Source organism: Perognathus longimembris, chromosome 1 (genome assembly GCF_023159225.1).
Source record: "Perognathus longimembris pacificus isolate PPM17 chromosome 1, ASM2315922v1, whole genome shotgun sequence".
NCBI lineage: Eukaryota > Metazoa > Chordata > Mammalia > Rodentia > Heteromyidae > Perognathus > Perognathus longimembris.
In genome coordinates this window covers 13,312,765-13,335,428 of record NC_063161.1, presented here as the reverse complement: position 1 = coordinate 13,335,428, position 22,664 = coordinate 13,312,765, and the positions used below count along the sequence as shown (strand labels likewise).

Here is a 22,664-nt window from a genome sequence, read left to right as displayed (position 1 = left end):
AAAAAATTGGTCAAGGTATCATTTTTCTGACCCATTTTTTGTGCTGTCTGGTGTCCTATGTGTACTGGGCAGGATGTGCATGCCCCACTAGATGCATAGAGTGATTCTAGAAGCTGCCACCAGAACTTGGTTAAGTTTAACACCTCATCTATTCACAGAGTTGTATTTCTCTTTTGCTGAATGTGTCTAATTATAGAGGATTTATGAATTAAGTTATCAGTATTTACTTTCTCTTTTGGCTTTATTATCAGATGCAGAGAATCAGTCATTAGTTTAAAATTGTCAGCTTAGAATTATTTTATCTTTTGGTGACAGGACCTTTTATAATTATGTAGTGACAGTGAGAGTTGGCTGCATCTTTTTTGTTCTTCCTTAGGTAGCAGTTTTAGGTCTTTAGTCTTTTTGTCAGTCATGGGGCTTGAACTCAGGGCCTGGGCATTGTCTTCGAGCTCTTTGTGCTCAAGGCTAGCACTCTACTTCTTGAGGCACAGTGCCCCTTCTGGCTTTTTCTCTATATGTGGTACCAAGGACTCGAACCCAGAGCCATCATGCATGCTTCGCAAGCACTCTACCTACCACTAGGCCAAACTCCTGGCTGGTCTTTGGTACTTTTAGATCTCTAGCTGATTTTGAGTTTAAGGAGATATACCTAAAAGATAAAGCCAATTTTAAGTTTGAATAATGTATATCTATAGTGACCCTTTGGATCTTTATCAGAAAGTGTCTGTCCTATGTATTTACTCTCCCCCTACCCCAAACTTTTTGCCTTGTCCTTTGAAATGCTCTTAATTACTTTTCACCCACTTATTTATTGGGCTTTTATTTTGTTATGTAGTTTTTTTCCAAAGTTTGGCTTATAGATTCCCATTGCTTTCTGCATAATCTCTTGTTCCTTCTCCCATGTTTCTTCAAACATTAATTCTTGTTAATACCAATATTAAGTTTTCTGTGGATGGTCTTAATGTCTGTCAAGTTTTGTATTGCTCATGGTATTCTTTGAGTATACACACACAATTACCTTATTTTCCTTGGCAAGTAAGAATAATTTCAATTTGAACCCTAGACTGAAATTGAAATCCTTTAAAACAATGTCTTTGCTTCACACACCAGAGGCCACTTTAAATTGAAACAGCCTCCTCAGTGGTGAAGACATTTTAAAACCATTTATTACATTGCCTCTTTTGTTATTCAGCACATGGGGAGTTTTTAACAGGAGTTGTTGCAGTTAGGGTGTTTTAGAGGTGAAGTCTACATTGGAATTTGAGCTAGCTGGGCCATGTTACAAGAATTGCAGGTCTCTATCCTTTGTTCTGTCCTGTAAGGCAGTCAGTCCTTTCAGTGTGGAACCACTACCCTCAGAGGTAGAGAAATACAGAAAGAAACCATTTTTAAGTGATATACTCTTCCTCAGAAGAATGGCTCTGCTGCTTTCTTAAACAGCTACTCATTTATTCTTAATGACTATGTTCTTTGAAGTTGATTTGGATTTGTTTGCTTGTTTATTTGCCAGCATCTTGTGTTGTTGATACTGTCTCCAAAATTCTTAGTCTCAAGCCATCCTCCTGCCTCGGCCTTCCAAGTAGCTGGGACTACAGGGACACACCTCCATACTCAACTGGATTTGTCTTCTTATAAACCTAGTATTGAGAATTACAGATGCATCAAAAAGCCTCCTTGAAACACTGGTCCTGAATGAAAGGCTTGCCTGGTCTTTGCTTGTTTTCAGCTGACCACCTAGTTATTCAAGGTTCAGAAATACTTTTAAACATACCAAATTAAGAAACATACTCCTAGAAGACAATCAGGAATATCTAAACTATGCCTGAAAGTGGTAAACATCATGCCATGGTGTCATCATTTAATAATTTTAGTGTATGTTTGTAAAAGATGGAGGAACTGCTGGATTAACATACAGTGTACACTCTAAAAACCAGTACATGGCCATCAAGCTTCTACAGACAAGGCAGCACTCAACTTTACTGACTTGGCACACCTGCTGGCACTAGCTTTGGCCAATGAGTTCTTCACAATACACTCTGTGCAGGAATCTATTTAGTAGGCAGTCTTTGGAAAAGATGAAGGGAAGGGAAGCGAAGCTGCCACTATACTATTAGCCAAGTTTTTACCCCAGACATCTGTGGTCCATGAGTTGAAGGGATTCTGACTGACTCCTGCACAACTCTCTAAAACTGGGTATAAAAAGTCTTGAAAGGACTAAGTGGCTATAGCAACCAGTGTATATACTTCCTCATATTTTACCCTATGTCACTTGAGTGACTCAAAGTATATTTTGTTACATAAACCAATATTGTCTTGCTGATCAAATAACTTTCTATGAGCAATTAATTGTGTTTTAAATTCTTCTAAGAGTTCATTCTTGGCAAATGGTAGAAATGATTTCATTTTCCTGCCTAATTGCTATTACTATAGACAGAAATCCTTTCAGGGAGGGGCCTCACATCATTAGCTGTGCTCTTTGGCCATTAGGGCAATCTGTAAGATAGACAACAAGGGGCATGTTTGCAAAGAAAAGAAAGCATTACAGATATTTCACTGTGGGAGGAAAAGAAATACAGCTTTCACACCATTATACCAAGTTTCTCCTTGGGAAAATAGCACTTAAAAATAAAATCATCCTCTCTAGTCCACAGAAGCTCCTTAAGTTGTCCTTTCTCCTAAGACTTAAGGCCAGATTCTACTTTCCTAGATATTCAAAAAGCTCTGTCTACAAAATTATAAAAAAGCATTTTAGGAGTTCTGAGGGAGAAGGCACAACAATAAATGCATCACAGGCCAAGCACTAAGCCAGCACTATTTCTCATGTGCGAGGATGACAAAATACCATGGACACAGGCAGAATGCTAACTTTCTTTCCCATGTGAGGATAAAGGCCATGCCACCCAAAGCTGATCCAGTGTTATTTGGTCTAGCGTTTTAATTACTATGGCTATCAATTTGTTAGGCTTAAAATTTTGTTTTGGTATAGATTAAAAATTTAAAACTGCTACTTTTAATTCCTAAACATAATCTTAAAAATGGTTTGAGTCTAAAACCAAAGACCAGATGCTTCCATCAGCTACACAGTGACATACCTGAATCAACTGGACAGTATTTAAAAAATACCATATGTAAGTGTCAAAGCCCTAACATTCTGCATATCTGGTAACCCGGCAATTTTATCTCTAAAAATTTATTTCAAGAAAAGTTGTGGATATACACAAGAAATCAGTGAATGCTGTTTATAACTGTGAAAAGATATAAATAGATGTTCAGTAAATGATTAAATAAATTATGATTCAGTCATACAACGCAATAAAAACAAAACCAGTAAAAATAATGCAGAAGACTATGCATGACCTGGGAAAGATGTTCACAATATATTGTTAAGTGAAAAAAGCAGGTTACAAAACAGTGTGCACAATATGAGCTCATTTTTATAAAAATATACATATTTAGCAAAGTAAAGGACAAATGATATTTATCAAAATATTAACATTGGTTATTTCAACATAGAAGGATGATGATTAGATTTTGCTTTTAACTACCCTCTTCTTTTTTACCCTATGTGTATTTTTCTATAATGAAGATCACTTTTGAAAGTGGATGGGAAGTGAGGGAGAAGAGCCTTGGAACAGCCCAGATGCTCCCAAGGCTCCTGGCCAGAGTAGATGCTTCTGGGAAATTGCTTCTACCTTATACATTTGAGTGTCTGACATCCACTCAAACTTCCTTCCAAGAAAACTATACAATAGCCATTTCTGACACTAAAACTAAAAAACAAACCCTCAGGTTAATTATCATCAAAAAGACTAAAGGAGAAAATACAAATCCTCACTTTTAAAAAAGGGACAGTCCAAGTACATACTACTAAATTTAAATTATACAAAGTTGCATTATCTAAGATTTTGTTTATTGCAAAGATGAAAACGGCACACTTGGAGGTGGAGGCTTCTTTTCCCACCATTCATTGCACTCACTCTGTTCTCTGGTTTGCTCACTCATTCATGCAAAAGTCTATACACAATGATGTCCAATGGTCTTAGTTCCCAGGGTATAACAGGAAACCTGACATTTTTAATTAAAAAAATAAAAGAGCAAGGACATTTACCATCTGACTACAAAATTCCTCCTCAGAAGAGGACACTGTAATATTTAAAGATATGCTTTGAAAAAAAAAGCCAAATGAAAGGGAGAAACTGAAAGCAGTTGTAATACTTACTCATAGTTAGTAACAAAACTCAGAAATGATTCTAGTGTCAACACAAGTTCCAGGCACAGTGAACAGTGTGAACACTGCTAGTGGGCACCAGGTTTTACAGGGCAACTGATCTGCATCTGCATTCACACTTCCTCAATTACATTTTTTAAAAAAATGATGCTGCTTAAGCTATGAATATTTTAACCAAAAAAAAAAAGTAATCTTAATAAATACAGCAAATGCTAAAAATCTAGCTAGGCTACCATGCAAGATATTATATGGCCAAGACAAACTCAAATTTATAATAAAGGCAACTTGCATTCAAAATGAGCTCTACCCTTCTATTTTTATTAAAAGGGTAAACATCATGAGTTAACCCAGCTGCTTACTTGAATTACAAAAGTAACATGATTCAATATGAAAATAAGAAACTGTCTACAAATCTCTGACAGTAATAAATTGCAATATACAATGCATACAGGCGTCATACAGAGCAACAAACTCTTGTACAAAACAAAAATATTTTAATACCTTTAAAATCCAAATTTTTCTTTAAAATTATTCATGAAAAAGGTTCTCAAGTCAGAATTAACACCTCAATTAGTCAAGCATCAGGAAGCTACATTACAGCTACTTAATGTACAAAGAGACATCTTTTCACAGTCACTGCCCCTACTGTCTCTGTTCCAGAACTGTACACTCCCTCCACTATGTACCCACTCCATCATGTCTTCAGATCAGGAAAACTGAATTTGTTGAACTCCAGAGATCTAAGATCAGAAAATTAAAAAGTACATGGAATTAAAAAGAAGTATAAACAACATACATATTATAAACATTTGCAGAATAGTACGTCTACTTGTCATACTAGATCTCCACTTTCCACTCCCTCTGTCCACAGGAGCTACTTCAATAATTCCTTACATAACTTCCTAGCAACTTTCTGTGCAAATATAAACACATGTAAAATATGCATGCTCTGCACATATGCAGTAACCATTAAGGGAATTCTGCATAATTTATAAATAAGGAGTAAATGAACATAGTAAGACCCTTTTATTTTTATCTTATCAGGTCCTGAGTAATAATAATACTGTGTTGAAATTAATCTGTGAGAAAAAACATCATTGAGTAGAATTGCTTTTTAAAACTTCAAAATACAAAGATGGTGCTGTACCTGTTGATAAGACGTTGTGTAAACCATGACATTCTGTTGCTGACCATCTGCAGTTATTAAGCCAGCTGGTAACTGGTTAGCTAAGACAAAAGAGGAAAGTGAGCACATGTACTTTCATGGTCTGAACCTCAAAGTTTAAGGTCACTAATGTTTCATTACAGTTCTACTAACCTACCAAGGATACAATTTCGGTTAAATTATAAACCCTCAAAATTTCTATTCAAAAATAATTCCCAAGCTCAGGGACAGCACCCAGGCCTTGAGTTCAAACCCTATGACCAGGACACACACATACACAAATCCTTAGAAGGTGCCTTTTTCTATTGTGCTTTTCAGTAGTCTGTATTTTCACATTTCTAAAGTATTTTTAGCAACTGCTCATGTTTAGAAATCTGCTCATTTATGATTAGACAAAGCTTGGCCAGCAGAAACACTTTACACAACTAAATAGCACATATTTTACAGATGACAAGTTTGTGTGAACACATACACACGTACCTATTACAAATATCAATGACATATTTCACCGGTGTGAAAATATTACTAGTTTTGATCTTGAATTCATTAAGGTTTTGTATTATAGACTATATTTTTCAATATTCCTATACATATTACATGACTCTTCATGGAAAAGTAGGCTGGAAATTAGAACACCAGTGGAAGGCTGTCTGTTAAAATTTTTCTGTATTATGCACTGACTTCAAAATGTAAGAGTATGACTATAAGTAGTCATACTCATTCAGAACAGTGCGAGGTCAGAATGCAGTGCTGACATTCCTAGAGGACACTGCAGACTTGTGGACAACACTGCTTACTACTTACTAAATGCTTCCTCTGTGAGCTCCTCACTTAGTCCATCCGTGGCTGTGACTGCTCCACCAATGCCCTTCTCTCCTTTCATGGCCTGAGAAAGGAAAGCCAACACACAGCAGCCACATTAACTTCGCCGAGTAACAAGAGTGTTTACTGCCTAAAACCAGGAGCTTCATTATTATGAAAGTAAATTACATATGAAGAGGCCCAAGTACCAATATAACCTTAGGCCATTACAAGGCAATGTTTAGTAGTGATCAAGAAAACCTGAAGCATTTATGGATAAAAAAAACAAAAAACATTACTTTAATTCCACATCGCATCAAAGGGATAACTCTGTTTACCCAGATGAGGTCTGTAAACTGTCAGTCAACTTACAGACCTACAAAGGATCCCAGTGACACACAGATAAAGACATTCTTACTCCTTGGCCAACCGGAAAGCAGCAAGTTTAACTTTAAAATTCCTAAATTACAGGTTGGGCCAAAAACTGCTAAAGCTCCATCTATTCAAAGTTTCTATGATAGTGAAGGTTTAGAAAGGTATTGTGATATATTTACATATTCTGTCCTAGCTTTAATAGTTCGGGAAGACCTCACTAATTTGATGCAAATCTACCACATAGATATTCAGAATGTATTTCAAAAGAATATGAATCGGACACCCAAGCTGAAGTATGGAAGTAAATAAGCTGTGACCTCAATTCATTTCACAAAATTATACCCATAGGCAAAGATAACCCAATAGGAAAGGTAGAAGAATCCAACCAACAATAAATGAGGGCAATAGTTATCATTTTCTTGTTTTATTATTTTAAAGGTCTCAGGCTCATTAATGCTGCTTTCTTTAACTTGATAACAATAACAGCAAAAGGTAATTCTGAATGTTGACTATTATTCACTTAGTCCACACCATAAGTCTAGGGTGAAAGTGAGATTAGCCTCACTTTACAAAGGAAAACAAGGCCCCGAGTACTTAATAAATATTCTGCCCAACGTCATGGAGTTCACAGGTAGCCTCATCCACAATCCCTTTAAATCACTATTTAACTATGCTACAGACACAAATAAAGGGAAAAAAAGCCAGGTGTGCTTGTGGCTCACATCTGTAATTCTAGCTGCCTGGGAGGATGGTGGTTTGAATCCAGCCTGGACAGAAAATTCACAACTCTTCTTAATGGAGAGCTGGGCACAGTTGCTTGTGCCTGTTACCCTAGCTAGGATGGGAAGACTAAAGTAGACAGTTGGGTAATGAGTGTGCCTGGGCAGGAAGGGAGACACTCTCATAATAACCAGTGCAGGATGGACTACAAGCCTGGCTCAGTAGTAGATCACCCACAAAGCTAGCTTGAGACTCTGCGTTCAAACCGCAGTACTGCCAAAAAAAAAAAAATAATTTAAGAGAAGAAATTGTCTTTGTAGTGCCAAGGATGAATGTAAAATCTTATACATGGTAAGCAAGCACAAAAGGTATATCCTCAGCCTTGTGCTTTGCTATTTAGGTACTACAACTTAAAAAATTTTACATAATTTGTTGCAAAATAAAAAGGTTTAGACTAGTGCTAGTGGCTCACATATAATCCTAGCTATCTGAGAGGTTGCATTCCAGAGAATCACAGTTCAAAGCCAGTTCAGGCATAAAAGTCTAAAAAGGCACCAATAAACCGGGCGTGGTGGCACACACCTATTATCCCAGTTTGGAGGGAAGCACAGGGGCTGATCACAGTGATGTGTGCCTGTTATCCCCTAAACCACAGGCAAGCACAGTTGGGAGCAGCAGCACTCAGGCTAGTCAGAAGCTCAAGTGGCAGACTTTAATTTCCACTACTGTCATCACACCTGCCCTCTCCTACCAAAGAAAAAAAGCCCAAGCCAGGCGTAGGTTGCTCATGAGCTCAGGGGGCCTGTAATACTAGCTAGTCAGGAGGCAGAGATCTGAGGATCACAGTTCAAAGCCAGCCTGAGTGGAAAAGTCCAGGAGACTCTTATCTCCAATTAATCACAGAAAAAAACCCAAGTGACCGAGTCTTGAACTAAAAGAGCTCAGGGGCAGCACCCAGGCACAGAGTTAAAGCTCTAGGACAGACCAAAAAAAAAAAAAAAAGCCCAACGCTCTGAAGACATTGTCCTTACCTCCCTGAACTTCTGAAGGTACAATTTCAGAGGCTCCACATAACTGTCGAAGCCTAGGGTAGACATGGCAAAGAGAATATCTTCCCCGTTGATTGTCTTCCGCTTCTCTTGATGGCATCTTTCACTTGCTTCTGATGTTATAAAGCTGATGAATTCGCTTACACATTCTTGAACACATTCTTTGGCATCTTTTGCAATCTGAAGAAAATAAAAACCATAGGAGTAACATTAACTGTTACCTTGACAACTGCCAAAATAAAGGCTACTCAGAAGAGCCTATCTTTAAGCTTGTGACAGTCAATGTTTAATCCCTTAAATATATACTAATGACACTAATACAGTGGGTGCTGACACAATCCCAATACTTAGAATCAGAGTAACTAGTCAATGGCAACAGAGGAGTTTCAACCATTCATAGGAAACAAATGTAACTGCACTTAAGTAACACCTGGGAAGAAGGATATAAAATGCCAGGTGTGAATTTGTTGAAAAGTTTGCCTCAAGAAGTGTACAGCTACCACCACATTATAGAAGCAATCTTGCCTGGAGGGCCAATCATAGACTGCAGAGCCACTTAAACTCCTGTCTTTCTCCCCCCATGCCTATTTTACATATGGGGCCCAAGCGAGCAAGAACTAGGAAGATATTCAAACAAAATGCTAGCCAAACATGTAATTTTATATTTTCATTAGCTACACTAACAACAACAACAAAAAGATAAATGAAGCTAATTTTTTTTGGTTGGGCACCAGTGACTCACTCCTGTAATCCTAGCTACTTTATCTCCAAAACAAACTAACAAAAACTAGTGGTAGAGAACCAACCTTGAGCAAAAAAGCTAAGGGACCAGAGCCCAGAGCTAACTGGAAGCCACTCTGCCCATCACTCAGCTTTCTTTCCACAGCTAACATGCCCATGTACCTTGTGCTGCAGCTGAGCCCTGAGTTCACAGCCCCAGTATGCACTCCATTCAAACAAATCACATTTCAGTTGCAGTCACCACATGTGGCCAGTGGCTTTGGTACCAGACAGTGCAGGCCTAAGCCCTTTCAACCATATTCAACACACGCACATTTCCCCCTACAACAGAAGTGAAACCTTTCTCAGACTGGAACTCACAGGCTTACTGATGTCTCCTAATAATGTATTTATTGGTAAACCTGATGACTTTCAGAAGAGCATCTATAAAAATGATAGGAAAGGTAAACTCAATATAAAACAAGAAAATTTTAAACTCAAAGTGATGAACTTTAAAAAGACAACTGTTTTTTAAAAAAATGCCAGTTGTGGCTGGGGATATGGCCTAGTGGCAAGAGTGCTTGCCTCGTATACATGAGGCCCTGGGTTCGATTCCCCAGCACCACATATACAGAAAATGGCCAGAAGTGGCGCTGTGGCTCAAGTGGCAGAGTGCTAGCCTTGAGCAAAAAGAAGCCAGGGACAGTGCTCAGGCCCTGAGTCCAAGCCCCAGGACTGGCCAAAATAATAATAATAATAATAATAAGTAAAAAAATGCCAGTTGAAATGTATGTAACACCTATAGTTGTTTACAAATACTAGTATTCTTTTGTTAATTGTGCTGTAACTGTCAGTCCAATCTAACCTAATTTTGCCTACACGGTGAATTGCAACTTCATATACCCAAACCTGAGAGATGTGACGATGTGTACCTACTAAAAATATATTAATTCTATTTTATCTGTTTCCAGTGAATAGAAGAGGGGAGCTTATGGGGACACAGAAGAACAGAAAATGGAACATTTGTGAAATGAATGGAACATTCTAAGTAGGTTAGAAATAAGAAAGGCTGAACCACTGGAATCGATAGCTAACCACTGGTTCAATTATGGATTCATGTACTTTTACACTTCCCAACAAACCTAGTTAAATTTGCTCTATATTACCTTTCCTGTTTGAGGTATGGCATTTTTCATTATCCTAGCCACATTTGCAATGGGAAGATAGATATCTTGTTCTCTGAAACTTTCTTTTGAACCATTTGTATCTTCATGATCATTCATGCTGTCCTCAGTATCTAAAGAAATAAAGAAATTAGGTTTAAGGACTCATAATTTGTACTTCGATACAGAGAGGACTATCTGAAATGATCTGGAATAAGAACTACTGTAGCTCATTTTCTACTGTTTTGGGGGGTTAGGGTGGCAAGTCTTGGCTCAGCTCTCTCAGGGCTGCAATGACTCTGTTCATTAATTCCCAATGCACTGCCTGCAGTCCTTTCACCTGCAGCCCATCCAGCCTGCAGAGAACTCAAGCAACATCCCCTTAATACCTCCAAAGCAACCTTGCCTTTAATAAAACACCACACTGCTTCTCTGAGCCCTTTCCCTGACACATCTTATTCCCTTTTTTCACTTCTCATTTCTCTTATTAGATTTTTGGTCTTTGATGCCAGGGGTCAGTTTTGTATGTCCTACAATTTGGTATAGTGCCTTCCCTGGGGTATTCATTGCCTGACTTAGTTACAAAACTCAGACTCAAGAGTTATAAAACTCAAACCTATGGCTCTTTGAATATTGCTAGATTTCAAGGTTCTATGCATCTCTAAACCCAAGTTCAAAAGTTACTAACTTCATATAACTTGAATATTACTGGCCCAGGTTAGATTACTAATATAGTTTTCTAAACAAAGCTACAGCAGTAATTCAAGTTTTCTTACAAAACCCAAAATTTAAACTAGATTTAAATATAACTGAAACATTCACTATACCAATAGTGACTTCTTATGACTAAGTAGAGAACTTACAAGTTCACTTTTTATACATATTAAATAAGGCACATGTTGTTTAAAATGGTATCATCTAAACTCAGTCAGTATCTGTTTTAGGATATATAGTAATCCAGTCACAGTTCCCTCTAGAAGTATCTTAATTTTTTAATCAAAATCCCCAAAGCAAACTTTTTTTTTTTTTTTTTTAATTTGCCAGTCCTGGGCCTTGGACTCAGGGCCTGAGCACTGTCCCTGGCTTCTCTTTGCTCAAAGCTAGCACTCTGCCACTTGAGCCACAGCACCAATTCTGGCCATTTTCTGTATATGTGGTGCTGGGGAATTGAACCCAGGGCTTCTTATATATGAGTCAAGCACTCTTGCCACTAGGCCATATTCCCAGCCCCAGCAAAGCAAACTTTCTAATTGGCCATATAATACTGCCATTCCAGTACCTGGTAGTCAGTCCAGTACCTGATAGTCTAAAGGTAATACTCACTGAAAAAAAAAAAAGTAAGTTTGTCATAAGAACTAGAAATATAAGTGGGGTGCTGGTGGCTGATGCCTGTAATCCTACTACCCAGAAGGCTGAGATCTGAAGATCGTCGTTCAAAGCCAGCCTCGGCAGGAAAGTCCCCATGGGACTCTAATCTCCAATAAACTACTCAAAAAAGCTGGAAGTGGCACTGTGGCTCAAGTGGTAGAGCCCTACCCTTGAACCCAAAGAGGCTCAGGGACAGCACCTAGGCCCTGAGCTCAAGCCCAAGGACTGGCAAAAAAAAAAACACAAAAAACTAGAAATATAATAGCAACTTAACCCATCCTTTGAGGACACACTTACTAAATCAACTAAGATTCTCATGTGTAATACTTAAAATAGGAAGTCAGTGTTAAGTCAGCGCATGTCTGTTTTGTTTTGTTTTTAAGTATAGTTTTATAGTAGAAATCTCTTCTGGGACTCATACTATTTCTAATAAAAATTAGTCTGCAGATTTTCAGGGAAGTGTGACATGAAATTGTTAACTTTCCTGTATAAAGTAACCTTGAATATCATATGAATAAATGTTCATTTTCTAATTTGCTCCTATGCAAATTACAATCACAACTTTCTTACCATCATGAGGCTGAATAACATAATGACTTCCTCCAATATAGTCGGCAGAAATTCCAAGTTGAGAAGCATCTGTTGTAGAACTGTCACCATCCATCTAGAAGGGAAGAAAGCTCCTCATGTAAAGTTGTACAACCGCCAACAGACTCAGTGCTCAGAAACTTACAAGATGGGTCCTTCACATTTTTCACAGCTTTGTGCTTTAAAAGAATCATTTCTGTTTCTCTACTTCAAACTTTTCAGTTTGCCAACGAGTCAATCTTAAGTGACAAGCACAAAACTAAAAGGGAAACAAGGAAATTAATCTAAAGAACATGCCACTTTCTTTTCAACTGTCTAATCCTCAAATGTACAGTCCATGCTACCCTGACTTTACAACCTCATTTATCCCTGAAGGCCAAGCAGAGCCAAAATACTGTTAGCAGTTAATTTTTAAAACAAGGTCTAGTTAGGTAGCCCAGGCTAGCCTTGAGTTTATGATCTTCCTGAGGGCTGAGGTTAAGGCAGGGACACAGGGCTTTCCATTCTGAATAATCCTCTAATCACTCAATGGTCAAACATTAATTTTTGCCAGGCACTGGAAGCTCACACCTGTAATCCTACTCAGGAGGCTGAGGTTTGAGGATTATGATTTGAAACCAACCTGGGCAGGAAAGTCCATGAGCCTCTTATCTCCAACCAACCCAGAAAAAGTTGGAAGTGGCGCTATGGCTCAAGTGGTCAAATGCTAGCCTTGAGCAAATAGTGCTCAGGGACAGTGCCCAGGCCCAGAGTTCAAACCCCAGGACTGGCAATAAAAATATTTTTAAAATTTTTCCTAGCTCCTTAAATGTTCAATTCTTTAAAGAAAGTAAAAGAAGCATCTGGGAATCTGTATGTAAAGAAAGAAAAATTACAACCACAGACAAGAATGAGTTACTATGACTATTTTTTTTTTTTTTTTGCTTTGTCTGTGGTGGTCCTGGGGTTTGAATTCAGGGTCTTACTCTTGCTAGGTGCTGTACCACTGAACCACGCCCCTACCCATTTTCATAATGATTATTTTAAAGGAAGTTGGCTTGATTAATTTGTTTAAGAGCTGAATGAATTTCAAGAGGGAAAATCTGGAAAAAGCTCCGAACTGGCTCTATTCCATTCCACCCGCAGCAGATAGATCCTAGAAGGCATCTGCTTTGCAAATACTACTCAAAACAATATGCCACTAGCTCCTTGCGAGTAGAAGTTAAAACATGCGTTGCCTGAATAAAAAATATAGCAGAGATGAAGTGTAACTCACACCTGTTTTCAGGCTGAACAAGAGATATTTTATCTTGAATATTTATTAAGGCCTAGGACATACCACAGAACGGCAATATTTCAGTTCTTGGTTAGATAGATGAGAGACAGACAGACAGACAACACAAGTCTCCTTCATTAGATTTTTATCTAATTCTCAAAGTACTGGGCTAATTTCCAAGTGTTCAATAACATGACACTTCTCTCGTGCATCTGTTGATTTAGAAATCTAATTTAATTGTAGATGTAGATACATTCCTGTTGTTTAGATAGTTGTTTCAAGGGGGAAGAAAAATAGAAATTACATGCCTTTAACAATTTATAAAGGCACGGGGAATCTATTTGTTCAGTGACTGTTTAGTGGCCTGGCAGAGGTTAACAAATCAAGGCGTTAACTCTGACTCTCTTATTAGCTCTCTGCAAACAAGCATCCCTACCATCACCATCTTGAAAGAAAACTGGACTCTAACTCATACGATTGAATGTGAATCATTGCCCAGACATAAAGTGTACTTGATCCTGAAATGCTAAGGTGGCACTGGGAGTGCAGCCTTACATGTACAAGGTGGTGGACTCACTAGCTCTGAAGGAATGGTCTGTGAGGATGGCTAAGCCTTTACAATGACCTAAGGACAATCGAGGTTCAGGAGATAGGACAAAAGTGTTTCAGAACCTACAACTAGAAACTAATCTTTCTGAGAGTAGAGAAGCCAATACATAAATTCCTGGATATATTAATGTCATCCTTTCAAAAATTAGCTGGGATATCATTCCTTTAAAAATTAGCTGATGAATAAGGTATGGTTCCAATAAATCAGGTGGATTCAGGAGACACAAGATGCTTTAATGATACTACCCTGTCACACATCAACAGCAAGATTACCATTTGATTAAAATCAATAGCTCCGTGTAAACCTGAAGATACTTCAGAGTTGTCAGAATTAAATGACAACTAAGAAGCTAAGACAGTTCTTGGTGTTCAGTGTACCCCACATCTCCTGCTTAAGTCTCCTGTGTCTTGGTTCTGCAAGTTTTAGCTTTTCTGCCACTTCACACCTTCTGTTCCTTTCCTCTATCTTTCCGCCATCAAATCTCACACAGACTTTTGTACCAATGTCTCCGTCCTGCTGGAATCTTTCCCCTATTCTCCAATCCAAAAATGAATGCTGGCTTCTTGTTTATTCAACAAACCAGCCTAACCTTTGACTCATATACTATGCTAGCCATTCTCCTTACAGAAGGAATGGTGGGAAAAACCTATGAGATGCATTTCAAAGGTTTTTCTTTCTACGTCTGTTTTAAGTATGTACAAAAATTTGTGGAACAGTATACGCTTTTTCCAAAGTGAGTATTTAACAGGTCTATGGTATGTGTGGTCCTGGGGCAGTCAGTAAAACAGATAAAATCTCTGCTGTCAACATGCAGAAAAAAACAAATGTTACATAATCTGGGGGAGGCATAGGGCAAGGGGGCAGAGAGCACTGTCTATTGGTACTCATAGGACACAGGCTCTGGAATCAAATCACCTGATTTGAATTCCCTACTACTTTTCGGTTATGAGACATTAAAAAGGACTTAACTTCACAGGGCTTCTGAATAGGGTAAGAAAAAAAAGCCCAGTAAAAATTATACATAGATATTAAATAATTATGAATAGATTAACTAATAGGTAGTATCAAGTGTTGAGAAAAACAAAGATTTTGCTGCCTACTCTGGGATCTCATTCCCAAAGGGCCAGAAAATCCATGCAATGTTATAGTAGGAAAGAACATTTTAAGTGAGACTGAAAAATGAATACCAATCAGTCAGGGAGAAAAAATGGAAGAAAACAATGTTCCAGACAAAAGGGACAGAGGAATTCAGTCCTAGGGACCAGCACAAGCAAAATGGTGACCACATCAAGCAGTGCCTTGTGGACAAGAGCAAATCAAGAGAAATTTTAGGCAAGGAGTGCAAACGGGGGGAGGGGGGGAGTGTGTGTGTGTGTCGGGGGGGGGGGGGGGGAGTGTGTGTGTGTGTGTGTGTGTGTGTGTGTGTGTGTCCGTCCCCGTCCTGGGGCTTGAAGTCAGAGCCAGGCACTGTCCCTGAGCTTTTGTGCTCAAGGCTAGTAAGGCTAGTGGTCTACTACTTGAACTGTCGCTCCACTTCTAGCTTTCTTTGGTCATTGATTGGAGATAAGAGTCTCATGGACTTTCCTGCCTGCGATCCTCAGGTCTCAGCCTCCTCAGTAGCTGAGATTACAGGCATGAGTCACTTGATGCCCAGCCAGATTTTTTTTTTTATTACTTCAACCAATGCAGAATTCTCTCCAGGGCAGAAATAACCTGGAGGGGAGCAGGAACAGAGGCAGAAGACTAGCAGGATTACAGGATTTAGAGCACTACTGTTAAGGACATGAATTTAGGCAAGGTGATGGTTTCTCTGGCATCTGCTCCAGTGCTATAGCTCTGGAAATCATGAGAACGAGGTGAGACTAGAAAGAAAGCTTTTAAAGAGGTTAGATCAATAAGACTTAGTGCCTGGCTGGCTAAAAGCCCCAGGAAGGATCAAGGATAACGCTGGCCTCCTCCCTTGCTGGGGAAACAGATTAACTGTCACTGCAGACAACAGGAAAGTAACAGAAGTGTTGGGCAACAGTGGACACAACTGACATTGGTGACCATGAACCTACAAAGGTACTCAATGATCTAGTTGTGACACCTATAGGCCTGGGGTCAGAACAGAGGAGCTCAAGTACTGGATTTCATCCAGGCAACAAAGGGAGAAGAGAAGGAAGGAAAAAAGGGTTCAGGGAAAGGGGAACTGGTAAACATGGACAAATTCAGGTCAATCTCATTAAATTAATTCAAATGACAAGACCATTTCAGGTCCGGTGAACTGATGACACTGTTCTCTAAAACGTTATGGGAAGTAAATCAGCTGGCTGATGCATGACCCTAGTTTTAATATATAAGTATTTAAACCATGCTATAAATATGTTGTGCATGTGTGCAATGCTGTTCTCTTTGTGTCTACATTAACTGGACACCTCCTAAATTTCTCATGACCTAGAGCAGAAGGTAAGAAAATTGGAGCACAGAGGTTATACACAGTAAGGAGCACTGAAATCCTGCACCTAGCATGGTGAGTACTTTACAGAACATACAGAACATGGTAGTTTTCCCTGTCATTCTGCAGCTGAATCTTTAATTGGCCCCCTGTAAGATCTGGTAAAAAAGCACTTCAAGTCTCTCCTCTTCTCAAACACACTCTGCACTGTAGTTAGGAGCGCTAGCTCTGAAGCCTAGCTCCATGTGCTAGTTATGTCTGTGAACGAGTAGCAGCTTTGTTGAGTTTTATTCATCTTCCTCATTTTTGAAATGAGGAAGTAAGATTGTAAGAAGTTACTGTAGGGAAACCACTTAATGATGTACACAACACACAGTGACAACTCACTGAGCACATTAATTTAATCCTTCCAATACAGTGCAGGTTCTTTTCAGGCACAGAGGGTTTTCTCTCACACAACTTATCCTTTTTACTTCTCTCAACATCACACTTCTCTTATGAGGATAAGAAATCATAGATTCCTCATATCTAATATATCTTCACTCTCCCTTAAGCACGCTTGTTTTTTCATTACACACACAGCAGTGCAGATACATAGGGAAAAACCTTCTACCATACACCCTGTGAGGCTACCATTCTCACTGTGGCCTGGTCTTCACACACACCTTTCCATTCCCATCTATTTTTTTTTCCCCCCGCCAGTCCTGGGCCTTGGACTCAGGGCCTGAGCACTGTCCTTGGCTTCTTTTTGCTCAAGGCTAGCACTCTGCCACTTAAGCCACAGCGCCACTTCTGGCCATTTTCCATATATATATATGTGGTGCTGGGGAATTGAACCCAGGGTTTCATGTATACAAGGCAAGCACTTTTGCCACTAGGCCATATTCCCAGCCCCTCCATTCCCATCTAAACTGTGTGCTTTTGAATGCTACCATGACACTGAGACCACATGACAAGGTGCCAGTGATCTTCATCCTACTTGACTGCACTATGCAGTACTGGCCCCACGTCTAGGCCTCAAGTACTCTTCTCCTTTGCCTTCCAAAGCAATCAGCTTGCGTGTCCTATTCTCTTCCCTATCCCCTAGTTGTTTGTTTCACTCTACTGTTGCTTTTGCTCTCTTCCATTACACTCTTAATGAGCTCATTAAATATTACCTCTATACTCATAAATCGCACATCTACCCACCATTATTTTGCCTGTCACATAAGCTACTATTACTATCATGGCATATTTCAGCTACTGCTAAGTAAAATTCATTCAGCATCCCTGAAGCAGGCAAGGAGAACCTTGTTTGCACTGCCACAGTCCCACCCTCTACACTTCAAGAAGGGATTAAATCACCCCCTAAGCTCCACCACAGTCTCTACCTCTTTGAAAACCACTCCTCCATTTCTTCTCCATTAAATTACCACCCAGACCAGCTTAATTGAATGTGTTAAGACTAATCCACTCACTGCAACACTGCCTCACCAGCGCTGGAAGCTGTTCTCCCGCACAGAATTCAATCTCTATTTTCATAGCCTTAAGAAACAACTTGTCTCTAACTCTTCTCCTCCGACCAAAATGTACTTTCCTATTAGAATGTACCTTGGTAGGGGTTGCCCATGGAGTTCCTTCATTTTAAGAGTGAGGCAATGACAGAAATTGTGACATGCCTGAGGTCACAGAGTGGGAGAGTCAGAACTAAAGCTCCAGCTGGGCCATGTGGTAGCTCTTCTTGTTATTGAGAAATCTCAGCATGGACAAAACTCCTCTAACTCTACAGAGTGGCTTATCCGGCCTCGGGGCTAAAGCTTTGGGATGACTCCCTCCACTGATCCCAATCCTGCCCAGCCTTTAGACACAGATGAGGCTCACCAGCTCCCTCCTCTCCCCACCTTTTCCATTGTGCATAGGATTGACTTAAAGCCCTACCAGCTCCATAGCCAGTCTAGGATAGGCTTTTTATCTTGTAGCCTCAGCAATCCTTAGGTTCCCACAGAACCAGTTAAGTGTGCAAGTAACTGAAAGTGAGGAAGCAATGGGAATGAGCATTCCTTGAGTCATCATCTCCAGTCATCAGTTATAGTTTTGTTTCCAGCCAATTACTCCTTGAATCAAATTAAAAATAAAAAACAAAAATCATAGTAAAACATACTTACGGTCATGAAATACTGTCAGAACAGTGTTGTCAGTGGCACTTAAGAACAACTGTCTAAAAAGGTGTCTCAACCTAAAAAATAAACATCTATTAATAAAATGTAGAGCAAGGAACCTTTCCTTTTAGTAAATTTATTATCACCAGTCCTGGGCTTTGAACTCAGGGTCTGGGTCCTATCCCTGAGCTTCTTTTACTCAAAGCTAGCACTCTACCACATAGTTCCACCTTACAACTTTTTGGTGGCTAATTGGAAATAAAGAGTACCATCACGTTCCTGCTCTGGCTGGCTTCAAACTGCAATCCTCAGACCTCAGCCTCCCAAGTAGCTAGCAGATTATAGGAGTGAGCCACCAGCACCTGATCTAGTAAATATATTGAAGGGGACACAAACAATTGACCTTCTAGCCTTAGTCCATGGAATGTAAAAAACAGGCACCCAAAGTCTGAACTGGAAGATTTATTTTGGAGAACTTTAATTTCATGGAGAATGGGGAAATTGCTTTCCCAACATAACCCTCAATTTATTTCATCAAAAAGATCCACCACAATACACCATATGGTAAGAAACAATGTATGAGAGAAACAACTTGCTAGACTGAAGTTACTTGAAATATTAGCACCCACGGCACAAATGCACCCACTATCAACCTAATTTTTTGAAGTTACTTCTCTTATGATTTTCAAAGTGAAATTCGGGCAGAAAAAAAGAGAAAAGATTTCTTAGACTATAACGCTCTGAAATTGAATAACATAGATTGTGCTGGAAAGAAGCCACGGGACGCTCATCAAAACAAAAGCCCATAGTCAAGACTTTCCCTTTTTTATAATTTGGACTAAAATTACACTTCAGTCTTACTGCAAGGCACCGATGATTAAATTAGAACTAATTACAATACTACATCCTTATTCCTTTATTTTTATTGAGGCAGGGTCTCATTTTGAAGCTCAAACTGGCCTAACACTTGCAACCCTCCTCCTACTTCAGCCTCCTCAGTGCTGGGTTTACACATCTGGCCACAAGGCCCTCCAGCCTTCATTTCTCATATGTACTTTTCCTTTTCTCAAGTTTAAAATATATATATATATATATATATATATATATATATATGGAGGGGTGGGGAGAGTGGTTCCAAAACACATCCTTAAAGTGTTAATTTTACAAGAAGTCATGGTTTGCCTTCAAGCATGAAATTTATAAACAGCAGGGGGGGGCGGAATTATAACCTCTGAACTGAGACTTTAAAATGCCATTAAGGGTCCTGGCTTGACATCTGCTATAATCTTAAATTTTCGAATGTTTCTTAATCATTGCTCAATCCCAACTACAGAGAAAGATTAATTCTTGTTCCTAAAAAAATAAAAAATAAATGAGGGCAGCTTTGAGGGGGGAAAAAATCCTCACAACACTTAAGAAAATAGAGACTGCACCTATTTATATATCCTGCTTAGAATGGGGGGGGGGGAGAGCCATACTGCACAATTCACCCAAACAGCTGATTGACTACATTAAAAATGAAAAAAAAAAAGACAACAAAATAACAATCTCCTCCTATGGTGTACATTTTCTTACAAGCAGATTCTAGGGAAAAGCTCCTGGGGAGGCATACATACATCTGCTTAAGGTTTGGGAGAAATGCAAATCTGTATCCCCTCACCCCCCCCCCCAAAAAAAAAAGCAGTAGTCCCCTCGTTCCAACAACCTCTACTCCCCTGGCGCTCCCCGCCGAGTTCCGCCTGGATTTAATCCTTAAATGAAGCTTGATCGAGGCGGTGGCGGCCAGGAGGAGTAAACCGCCTGGTGAGGAATTCGAGCCAAACTTTCAATACCTGTGATCCACCGTCACCCCTATTTGTCGGTGCCACTTGCCAACGGACCCGTTGACCTCCCCGTCCCTCCCCGGCGGCTGGACTAGCGTTCCCCTTCCTCGGAGAGCCGAGGCCGCCCCAGGTGCCGGGGTGGTGACCCCGGCCCGGGGACCATGCGGAGGAGCGGGATGCCATTTTTAAAAAGGCCGCCCCCCCCCCCACCGCCGCTACCCAGAGCCCGGATCCCGGGGTCCGGCGACCGGCACTCGGGGCGAGTCTCCCCATCACTGGGGCGGGGGGGTGGTGGTGGTGCTCGGCTTCTTCGGTCTTTGTTCTCCGAGACGGCAGCTCCCGCAGGACCTGCCGGGCCACCACCATCATCCCCCCCCCCCGACCCCCGCCTCCCGCCGGCGACGAACCTCCACCCCCCACACACACACCCCCTCCGCGAGGCTTCCTCCCGTCCCACCTTCGGGGCCGGTCCCGGGGCCGCCAGATGGCTGCATGTCCGTACGCGCGGCGGCCCGGACGGCGGGGCAGCCGGAGCCGCTCCTTCCCCCTCCCCCCCGGGGGAAGCCCCGCCGCCACCCCGGCCCCCCGCCGGCCTGTCAACCCCGCGTGTGACCCCAGCGGCCGCCCCCCACCCCACCCCCGCGGCACGCTTCACCCCCTGGCCGCCCGGCCCCCCGCGCCCAACGCCCGCCCGGGCGCGGGAGACAAAGCGTCCGGGCGGCCGAGGCCAGGCAGGGGACGCCCTCCGCTCGCGGCGGCTTCCACGCTCAAAATGGAGCCGGCCCGGGGCGCCGCCGCGAGGGGCGGCCGCCGGGGGCCTCCGCAGCCTCCCGGCCCTCCGGGGCTCGCGGGAAGGCCGCCTGGCCCGCATCCCGCCGGCCCTGCGCACAAAAGACCCGCGCCGCGGCCTCGCGCCGCTTCCCCGGCCGCCGCGGCCCGCAGCGGAGCGGAGGAGCGGCCTCGCCGGCCCGCCGAGCCGGGGCCGCGGCCCCGCTCGGCCCGGCGGGAGGGAGGACGTGCGGACGGGCGGGCGGTGGTGGTGAGGCAAGTGCCCCCGGCCGCGGCGGCGTTGGCGGCGGGGACGGCGCCGGGAGGAGACGGACATTTCATTCGAGCTAAAGTGGAGTCGGTTTAGGAGCGATCATTGGCCGAAGCGAGACACAAACCTCCAATGCAGCCCTGGTTGGCTCCCGTCTCCAATCGGCTGTTTGGTTGGACAGAAAATGGCTGCGAAGGAACCAGTCCCAGCGCGGAGCTCCGCTTCCCGGACTCGGCCTTCCCTCCCTCCGCCGCGAGCCGCTTTCCCCCCCAGCGTGACACCCTCCCTCCGCGCCGCCCGCGCGCCCCAGCCCCAGCCCCGCCCCGGCTCCGGCCCCGCCTCGGCCCCGCCCCGGGGGCCGGCTCCGCTCCGCCCGGCGGCCTGAGCGCGGGGACCTCCGCGGCGCCGCTGCTTCCCCACGCCGGCCGGGAGCTCCGGGAATCCCGGTCCCGGGCGCGATCTGGACTTCTGCGCCCACCTTCCCGCGGCCGGTGCGGAGCGTGATTTCTCGGGCCTCCCTCCCACGTGGATGCAGCTCCCCTCCGGAGTGCCTTGGAGTTTTAAGACGGGAACCCCGGGGCTACCTACCCGGCGGGGTGGAGGGATGGGCGCCTGGTGCTTTCTTGGCGCCTTCGTTAGCAGTGCCAGGTACCCAGGGCTGACTTTCTCACTTAGCCACTGAGGTCGGCTGTTCGGTTGTCAGGTTTTCTGTAGAGACACAACCCCTCTCCTCTGCAGGGATAACAGCTTTGTCAGTCCATTTGCCCCCACCCCTAGCCCCCACCCCAGCCCTGACCTGCTGAATTCCCCGGTGGCATTCTCCACCCCGTCCCTTGCTCCACAGGTGGCATAGTAGGTACAACCCGATTCGCGATCCACGTGTGGCCTTTCCCAATTAGGTGACTCTGAGCTGCAAGAATCCCTAGCCTGTTTTGGCATCTGGGTGCCAAGTTCCTCCTGGGTCACCCTTCCCTGGGCTGAGACCCTCCCCACGTAGGGGCGGGGATCCTTTACAAGGATGAATTTGGAAAGCTTTAATCCTTAAGAAAAAAAAAATAGAACTACTGCCGTGTATCAGAATCTGTAAACATGTCTGGGCCAAATAAAGACGCGAAAACAAACGAAAGCCCCAAATAACCAGAATATCTTGGAATGAGTAATCTTGGAGTTATTCCAAGAGGGCTA

General features: G+C 42.2%; 1 protein-coding gene across 2 annotated transcripts; it reads right to left on the bottom strand.

Annotated features, from left to right (window-relative positions):
- Positions 1-3,355: 3,355 nt before the first annotated feature.
- On the bottom strand, positions 3,356-21,741 carry Nfyb (nuclear transcription factor Y subunit beta). Of its 2 annotated transcripts, none has more exons than XM_048356927.1 (8): positions 21,607-21,741; positions 18,624-18,694; positions 12,160-12,253; positions 10,225-10,355; positions 8,321-8,518; positions 6,198-6,279; positions 5,376-5,455; positions 3,356-4,968 (listed from the first exon to the last, which is right to left on the bottom strand). In XM_048356927.1, exons 2-8 carry the CDS (start codon positions 18,627-18,629, stop codon positions 4,936-4,938), a joined length of 624 nt encoding a protein of 207 aa, XP_048212884.1. In that variant the 5' UTR covers positions 18,630-18,694; positions 21,607-21,741; the 3' UTR covers positions 3,356-4,935. The 2 variants fall into 2 exon arrangements, with proteins under 2 accessions (XP_048212884.1, XP_048212894.1); XM_048356937.1 differs by lacking the exon at positions 21,607-21,741 and adding an exon at positions 20,898-20,996.
- Between the last annotated feature and the right edge of the window lie 923 nt (positions 21,742-22,664).

Bases quoted from the DNA above. Each gene is read 5' to 3' on its own strand.
- Nfyb (XM_048356927.1), bottom strand. The intron at 8,519-10,224 runs GTAATATAGAGC...TATTTTCTTCAG, and splicing joins CCATACCTCAAACAGGAAAG to ATTGCAAAAGATGCCAAAGA. The intron at 5,456-6,197 runs GTAAGTAGTAAG...CTTTTGTCTTAG, and splicing joins GCTCACAGAGGAAGCATTTA to CTAACCAGTTACCAGCTGGC.